The 8,864-nt window shown below is 37.9% G+C and overlaps 1 protein-coding gene and 1 long non-coding RNA gene across 3 annotated transcripts; one reads left to right on the top strand and one right to left on the bottom strand.

The window, feature by feature from the left end:
* Positions 1-2,651: 2,651 nt before the first annotated feature.
* LOC149041060 (uncharacterized) lies at positions 2,652-4,542 on the bottom strand. Its single transcript, XM_089214328.1, has 3 exons — positions 4,328-4,542; positions 3,905-4,086; positions 2,652-3,101 (listed from the first exon to the last, which is right to left on the bottom strand). Exons 1-3 carry the CDS (start codon positions 4,399-4,401, stop codon positions 2,965-2,967), a joined length of 393 nt encoding a protein of 130 aa, XP_089070454.1. The 5' UTR covers positions 4,402-4,542; the 3' UTR covers positions 2,652-2,964.
* A 267-nt stretch (positions 4,543-4,809) lies between these two features.
* Positions 4,810-8,850, top strand: LOC149041059 (uncharacterized). 2 transcript variants are annotated; one of them, XR_016189085.1, is made up of 5 exons: positions 4,828-4,937; positions 6,737-6,925; positions 7,682-7,751; positions 8,342-8,411; positions 8,593-8,850. It is a non-coding gene; the product is annotated as an uncharacterized LOC149041059 (long non-coding RNA). The 2 variants fall into 2 exon arrangements; XR_016189084.1 differs by lacking the exon at positions 6,737-6,925 and having other exon boundaries at positions 4,810-4,937.
* The last annotated feature ends 14 nt before the right edge of the window (positions 8,851-8,864 follow it).

Genomic DNA, 8,864 nt, shown 5'->3' with positions numbered 1-8,864 from the left:
TTTGTCCCCCAGTCAGCCTCGTAGTCGATACCGTCCGTCATCTGACATCATGTGTTAGTCGTACAACCCTGATCATTGCAGAATGGCCCTCGTCGTATTTTTGGCCTTTTTTACGCCAGGGATGTCAGTTTAAGCCTTTCGTGGTAGAAGTTTTTGCCCTCCCGGCGATGAGCAACCTTTTCCTAGAAGGGCCAGGATAGAAGCAAAGTTATAAATCACATGCGTCAGTCTTTCGCGGCTGCCCAAAATTCAGAATGTTATAGCTTTACGCTTAGATTTTCAGTGAGTTTCTTTTCTATATCCGCGTAGCATGAGAGTGAGCCTTAATCGGCGTACATAATTTATTTTTTGACACATGTGTTTGGGCCTCTTTGGTCCGTGTTTTGGCCGAAGTTTGCCCATGCTTTTGGCCTGATTTGGCCTGTGGTTTTGGCCTGATTTGGCCTGTGTTTTTGGCCTGATTTGGCCTGTGTTTTTGGCCTGATTTGGCCGTATTCGTGGCTAGATTTGGCCCGTGATTATGGCCTGATTTTTCCCGTGATTTTGGCCCGATTTGGCCCGTATTTGTGGCCTGTTTGGCCCGTGATTTATGAAGAAATTGATCTTCTCAGCCCACGAAAAGCACCAGGCGAACAGGCTCTTTAGCATTCTGGAGGTGGTCGGGCTGTTCAGCGACACTCTTTGAATTATTGTGTGGCAATGAAAATTATATCAGAAGCGAAGTTGCCAATGAACCAAAAATCCTGAATAGCCCAAAGAGTAACAAGGCATCTAAGACTGCTGCGTCAGTTGAAATGCTTAACGGCCTCGAAAACCCCCACGGTGTTAGATTACCCAAGAAACTTTGCAAATGCAGCAAAAGATGGCTTAAAGGGGACAACCCGTTGGGCGGTGTACTATTTTACAAATCCAAATTCTTGGTATCCTTTACTGGAACGTGCCATGATCCTATCGGCCATACCAGCAATTCAACTGTTACCACCTCTACAGGTGGCAGTACAGAGCATATAGAAGATGAGGGACTTAAACATTTGTTGCAGCAGTGCGTCAGCGCTCTGTCAGACTGGAAACAACGGTGGCAATAGCTGGAACTTCCCCCTTTGTACCTCTATCAGAGAGAAATTTAGCCAGGCGAACCGGTCAGCCTCGAACGCTCTGACTTCGAGGAGCAGCAAGGAAACAGCAGAAAACAAGACGAATAGGAAGATGGAATATTATCGTACGATTCCCCGTGTGATGTTGGTGACATGGTGACATTCCATCTTTGGAACGAGAGGCTGATTTTTCCTGGGAGATGATAATCAGCTTCGAAAGAAGTATTTGCTTCAACTGCAGTGTAACGGCTGCCACGCCTTTGCCATCGGACATTGATTCGCTATAACTTTGATTCGTGTTAAACCGCAACAATGATGTTACTGTTTGTCCGTTAGGGACGTGATCTTTTAAGTTCCACCCGGAACCGCATTTTAGTTGGTTGTCTTGCTTTGGGCTAATGATAAGACGTGTTTACCGGAAGAGCGCCTTTTTGCCCACCTTATCTTGAGGTTCGTTTTGGTTAAACTCTTACAAGCGGGACTGTTATGCAAGTGCCTTTGTTCCTTTTCTTTGTGCTTGTCTAAATATCTAGTATTTTGGTAGTTTCGCCTAGTTTTTGCACAATTTTCCTTATCGCTCGTTTTCGCAACCATGTAACACGTGGCTTACGTTGTTCACGCTTCGTTAGAACGCTACACGTTTTTCCCACTTGGCTATTAGTTTTTGTTAGAGTTCGTTTTCAAGCAGTGTTCCTTTATCCTTTTTTTTAATTTAGCTCACCTTCTTCCTTACTGCGTTAAATAAAACGATTCAAGGCTTGTGCGCAAAATATATCCTCGCTTCATAGCGTGTCTTCATTTGCGAAACTCATAGTTGTCGTCGAAAAGTTGCTTCGCTTGTGTCGGCCGCTACAAGCAGAATTGTGTTCAATTAAGTCTTCTTTATCTTCCTTGTTATGAAACTATGGGATTGCCGTCATCTTTTGAGTTTTATGCACTTGTTGACATTGTTATTCGTTTCTTTGATACCGACCTGTCTGTGTTAATACGTTTGTCTGTGATCAAAGTTTAACGGAAGGAAGTCGTTACCGTGACTAGCGTACGTTATTCGGGAAAAACTATCAAAACTTCTAAAATAAATGATATCATCATCCTTGTTCGATATCATTAGCTTTGTTCGTCGTATGTTTGAGGCTAAGTCTCGCGAATATTTCTACTCTAGCAAATAGGTTTCCGTAACTACGCTAAGACATGATTTTAAAAAGCACATAGAACCTTTCGTGGACGACGTTTCCAAGTTCGGTATGCATAGTATTAAGTCTGGTGCCGCGTTCAACCGCGCTTACGGGCGTATTCCAGGCGACCTATTGGATATACACGCGGGGGGAAGTGTCCTTCTTCAAAGAGTTGATGTATTAAGCACACAGAACACATATCCAGCTTATTACAAAATGTAAATTTCTAGAATTTTCTAGAAAATTCTTTCATGCTCCTTAAAGTAGGGGTGATATAGATAATGTATCAATTTCCAGCTTTTTCTAGTATATTCCAGATTTTCAAGATTTTTTCAGCATTTATTCCAGGTTTTTCAGGTGTTTACTTCATGATGATTCACTCTGACTAATGACTATAATAACTTTTACTTGCCATTCAACCATTTCAACTAATTTATTAGATGTATAAAACAAGGCTAAGCCCGTAATTTACCATGAATATTACCAGGCTTTATGTTTGTAGAATTCACATGCCCAACAAAAACAAGAATCGTGTTTTTTTTTGCCAGCAATACCCTGAACAAATTTCTTTGAAATTCTATGAATTATCCAAAATATGTTACATATTAAAGTCTTTTCTTTGTTGCTATGACTGTCCTGAACTAAAATAACATTGTCTTTTTTGATAAAAAAAAACAAGGACAATAAAATGTTTCTCATAGCTCTCTCTGTTCTTGTCCTCTGCATTTGGCCTTGTTTTCTTTATTTGCTCTGGCCTTCTTTAGATCCAGGCCAAGGTCCTTTCTCACAGATGACCTTGTAGCTGCAGTGAATCCTTTCCTTAGCACAATACCTGTAAAAAGGAAAAAGCAAATGAAAGCAGTTTAAGTAAAAAGCATGTTACATTTGAAACTGTATAGTGAAAAACATATATTATATAAAGGAACTCTTGCTGAAAGAACTTAAATTATTTTTAATCACATGTTAATTACTCAATTTGTAATTGCTGAATTTAAACCAGTAAATAGATGCAGTCAGCTTACATGTGTGCATCCTTGTTGCCACCCAATTCAGATTATGTGGTGATTCATTGGGGAGGCTGCAATTGTTCTGTTTGTAGATACTCCCTTGCACTCTGTTCCATGTGACAAATGGCACAATCTATGAACTGCACCCTCCCAAATGAATCTTCAGGTGATTTTAATTGAGTGGCAAAAAGGCTGTAAACGCATACATGTAAGCTGGTTTGCCTATGTTATTTGAAGTGCAAATGTAATTGGAAATGTTGACCATTTCACAGCATGTAATATGACAGTATGTATGTGCAGTATTTTGACATGTGGCCATAACGGTGAGAACTTTTCTTTCAGCTTCTGTCAATGTCTGGTGCATATATTTTTTAAACAAAAGTCAAGGAAATGCTGCCAAGATCTGTGACACAAAACCACAAATTCTAATTAACCAAATTAAATGTTTTGAATTTAGCAAAGATATTTGGGTAACTATTAGCCAATTTCTAACAAAAGATGTTACTTTTATCAGGGAGACCGAGTTACATGCTTGAGAGACCAGGAGATCTATTCTGTATTTATGACAGTTAGCACATACAGGTGTATAGAAATTATTAGAGAAATACACCTTTAAAAATTAACTCACTTTCTAAAATGCTCCACCTTGATGGACTCAGGCCTGGTCTTGCTTCATAATCTTTGTTGCACTGAAAGCCAGTGACTGATGAATTCTGCAGTTCCTCACTTGAGAACAGCTGCCTTGCTAGTGCCTCCACAGCTGACTTTGCATCGTTAGCATCCTCTATTAACTTGACCAATGTCTCCTGACTATAGTTTTGACATGAAAAAGACATTAACAAGAGAGCATAGACATAAAGCTAAGAATGAAAAGAACGTTCAAAATCGAAAAACTTGTTTGAAGTCAAAATTCATAAGATTTATGTTTTAACGAGCATTGATGTGAAGACCAAACTAAGGAATTCGAAAGAAAACGAGTTTACCAAGCATTTGTTGCACTTCATAACGAAAATCAATGCAATTGAGAAAAATACTGGGTGTATAAACTCACCAAATACTGCAAGAATATGTCCCTGAAACAACATGGGTCTCTTTGTCACTGGATCCGTTCCTTGCAGTGAACATTCATCTCCTTCTCTCACATTGAAGGGATCACAAGCGATGATCTTCGAGGAACTCTGCGCTTCCACTCCCCACGATTCCCAGTCAACAACAACGTACTTGTACTTGAGCATTTTCGGAAATCAAAACTAAACAGAACTCAGCTGAACAGGTTGAGATTTCAAGTTAAAACGCACGCCAAGGACGATCACGGTAAAACACGGGGAGATTATGAATGTCACAGCGTGAACAGACGCTTCCGAATTCAAATCTGGCGGGACTTTTGCTTTGATCGTATCGAAAAGCTGCGGTCACTCCAAAGTCGGCGATAAATATCACAATCTGGGATGGGTCGAAAATAACCATGTTTGTATAGTGAATGCCGACGAATTTCACCGCTGGCCAGGTGATTGCTGAAACGACAGCTTTTCCGCGTTCGCTGTGGACTGTATCCTAAAGAAAATTACGTTCCTTTCTGACAACCTCAACAGTAGGTGTGTTGCAAGGGCTCCGAAATGCTGCGGTCATTGTCGATAAAGTTGTTTGTAATTAACAAAAAGGTGAGTCATTTACTTATTTATCATTGTACTTGTAGTGTTAAGTATCTTTCTGCAAAGTTTGCTCTTCATAACGTGAGGCCTGACAAAAGCAACCATTCTCAAGGTGTCAATGGTAGTCACAATGTGACTCACAATTGTTCATTCTTAAGAAAAATTTGGACTAAAACACAAACAGGAAGACAACAGAAACAATCTATTCTAGTTGTATCTTGTATTTTCATTGGTGTAAATGCCCTTATGCGATTTTCTTATTCAAAACTCAGCAGTGAACAGAATAGACTTTTTCACAATTCCCAGCGCCATATTGGACATGCAACCGCGCACACGTGAAAACCAGGCTGGGGTTGACTCGTATTAAATCTCTGTTAGCGCTTTGAGTGAAATTCGTACGTGGGCAGTAAAATTGTTCGATTTTTAAGGAAAATGGATTGTCCCTGCCGAAATCTCGATAAAGCTAATTTTTCTCCCAAAGAGAAGAGAAAGCAGCGTACCGCTTTTGGTTTTTCAAATACATTTTATGGTCTCAATGGTTTGCCTACGAGCTTTCACTTCTTCAAGTTTATGCACAGAGGCATGTATTTTTGCTAAGTATTTATCGTTCTATACTTATCTTATTCTCTGTGAATTATGGATGAGGGTAACTATCGTTTCAAATTTAGTAAAAAATTTTTTATTCCGGCAGTGAGTCAATAAGTTCAGTACTGCTCACCTGTTTACTACATGGTTTGCCTAAAACACTCCTAGCAGAGAAACTCTTGGAAAGTAATTGCTTTTAATAAAATAACCAAGACACCGCATCTTTCAAATTTTCACTTATTATGGCAGACCCAGAAAACTAGCACAAATTTGGTAGCAATTGTGACAAAAGCAGTTTTCAGTAGTTGTTTTTTTTGTTTTAAATGATAGCATAGTAATCCACTATGGATGCCACATGAAACTCTCAAGAAATATTTTGTGTGCTTTACGTATCAATCAATTTGATGCTTCAAATTGAAAAAAAAAAAGTGAGTTTCACCAACTAAAAGAGTTCTCAACACAAAGATGATCTATGACACTAAATTTTATTATTCACAAAACTGTCCTCATAATAAAAAGTTTGATAGAAATCTCGCAAAATTAGTTTCTCATACAATTCGATGGTCTGAAAGATTCTCTTTCAATCAAATCTTATGGTAACTGTGACTTACAGTATCAACTAAATATCTTGATTTGGATACATTTCTCAATCTTTTCAGTATCTTCTTTACATCTCAAAATTACATTATCATAACATTGGTTAACACAATGCAATAAGAACTAGTATAGCAAACTTTTGTGTCAGAAGGCCTCTGAGCGTTAAGGATGGGAATATCAATTCACTGAATGTTTATGGCTGACAACTTAAATGTGTGTAAAGGACTAGCATTGTTGAGATCAGTAGCAGAGAGGAAGCATTTCTGTTCTCTTCCTTTAACCCTTAAATACCCAAGATCTGATTGTTAATTCTCCCTTATAGTTGCTACACATTTACTTGTAAATAAGTTATGAGAATTTGATAAGTTTCAGTATTATCATTATCTGTTTGCTGGATAGTGTTTGGATATTTTAGGGAGAAGTTACATGAATCAGTCACTTTTGGGAGTTTTTAAATTCTCTAATATTTTGGTCTGATTCTTTCAATGCTGTCTTGCCACCTAATAAATTACTATGAGTCACGAACTGAAATGGTTTTCTATTTATCACGAACATAAGTTGTCCTGGGCCAGATGGGTATCAAAATATGACATCTGTCAGTTACAGTTTCCCTCTTGGGTTGATAGAAAGAAGGGTTATAATCAAGTGGTTCTGCAGGCTCTGTTGTATAGTTTCCCATAAGATACAATGTACAAATGGCAAACTAAAATACATCTTGGTAAAGAAAATGGGAACAACATCAATTGAAGAATTTGGTGCCACAACAAGTACCACATCAACAACAACAGCAATAACAAATCTCCTCTACCTAAAGGGCAACAGCCTTTTCCTTTCTTTTTAAGCTATACTGAACAGCTAGTGTGGTACTTCCCGTAATTCGTTCCTCTCAAAACAATGTGGCAATATTCTCTTGAAACAATGGGGTAATCATAAAGCTGAATGAAATTCACCTCGGGTAAGTTACTGAGATCGCTTGACCATCCGAGGGCTGAAATCCTTACCATAGTTGCTTTGTATTTGAAGTTGCTCTGGTTTTGTTCTAGGTCCTGGACATCTGTAAGAAGTTCTCAGTTTTTCCACTTCTTGATGGAAGGACGTGTCACATCAGCAAAGCATAAACTTTTGACACTAAGTTGGCTCTAATTCTGGCTGTTTATTTTGAATTAGATTTTAAGATCTCCCTGAGATCTTTTGCTTTGAGTTCCTGGATGTCATCTAATGATGAAATTTCCATTTTGTTGTATTAAAGAACCATTTTAAAGGGAAGAATTGCATTGAAAAGTGCATTAGAACGTGAAATGTCAGCAGATCAGCTGTTTGAAAGAACTACCGGGTCAACCCAGGCTCATTATCGTGTGTGAGCGGTTACTAATCCAATATAGCGCCAGGAACTGTAGAAAGTTCTATTTGTTAGAGTTCTTAATTGACTATGAGAAATTTATTTAAAACCAACAATGTTAATCATTGTCTAGATGACTGTATAATCAGAAAAATCTGCCAATAAATATTGAATGGTGGCTTTGCATAATGAAATAAAATCAGCATGTTGAGAATCCATTTTTCAATGACAGGTGACTTATAACTGTACATCAAGTGTACCTGCCCAAAACTGATTGATCTATTCAAGCCAATGATAGTTGTGTAAGTTTTACCACTTTTTAATCTATTATGTATGGCAAGCTGTAAGGTAAAGTACTTCTTTTCATTTTCATATTCAAGACTTAAAAATAAAATGAAACTGACTAAGCTGACAATTTCTCTTAGTTTTGCTAAATTTAAATTACTTGTTAACTATTTCTAGCTTATTCCAGTTTCCTGCAAGAAGTAAAGAGAGGAAAAGGTTGTCAATTTTTGGCAGCAGCTAAAGCCATTTCCAGCTTTTGAAAGAACTTAAAACTTGGAAAAACTGAGAAAATGTTTTCTTGAGAGAAGCTAGAATAGGATTTTGGAATAAAGCTGTCATATTCTTGAAATTTCTACAAACTTCCAGAAATTATCAGAAAGCTGGACATCATTATTAAAGCTACTTAGTTGTAGTCTGCTCATACAGTGTATGTTAAACTTAGTATAGTCTAATGGTGGGAGAGGTGAGTCGTGCCTGACCTGTCTCAGATTTCCTGCTCTTTTTTCTTTTAAAGCTTTTTGAGGACAGGTTTTTCTGGCCACTCTAGCATGCTCGCAAATTATTATGTCAATTCTTTATTTCAATTTGGTAATGCTTGTTTTTACAGGCGTTTGGGTGTCCATGTCTTTAAGGTTTGCTCATTGACTCCTGATTCATGGGAACCAAAGCAAGTCAAGGTAACATAAGATGCATACCTTTATTATTTGTAAGCACTGTTTTGGGTTTACAACTGTTGTACTGGACAATGCTCTGGCATAATTTTAAATGGGCTTGCATCTTAAAGTGATCAAGGCATAGTCTCTGACTTGGTGATGGAATATTTTTTGAAAAATAATTATCACATGATTTTTGTTAAAGGGGTTAAAGAGAGACTTGGATGAAGTTGAAATATATACAACACAAGTTTGTTTTCCTGGAAAACTTTCTAAAAAAACTGTCAAACTTTGGAAAAAGGGATCATTAGAAATCTTGTAAGATTGAAAGTTCACCATGAGGAAAGGGGTACACATTTGGCTGTTGAGAGAACAGACTCCAAAAAAAAGTAAACTTTTCTATAGGAAACTTGCCATGAAGTCAAAGTCAAAGATGGACAACTGAAAGAGTGCCCCTGTTGAAATACTCTCTGTGGA

This window comes from Pocillopora damicornis, chromosome 8 (assembly GCF_964200805.1).
Source record: "Pocillopora damicornis chromosome 8, jaPocDami1.2, whole genome shotgun sequence".
NCBI classification, from domain to species: Eukaryota; Metazoa; Cnidaria; class Anthozoa; order Scleractinia; family Pocilloporidae; genus Pocillopora; species Pocillopora damicornis.
This window is presented reverse-complemented; position numbering and strand designations above follow the sequence as displayed.

What these genes read in the sequence shown, in the direction of transcription:
- LOC149041060 (XM_089214328.1), bottom strand. Translation starts at nt 4,401, where the DNA reads ATGTTCACTGCAAGGAACGGATCCAGTGACAAAGAGACCCATGTTGTT. An exon ending in ACATATTCTTGCAGTATTTG is followed by an intron (nt 4,087 to 4,327) that starts GTGAGTTTATAC and finishes TCAAAACTATAG; the next exon opens with TCAGGAGACATTGGTCAAGT. An exon ending in AAGGTGGAGCATTTTAGAAA is followed by an intron (nt 3,102 to 3,904) that starts GTGAGTTAATTT and finishes TCCTTTTTACAG; the next exon opens with GTATTGTGCTAAGGAAAGGA.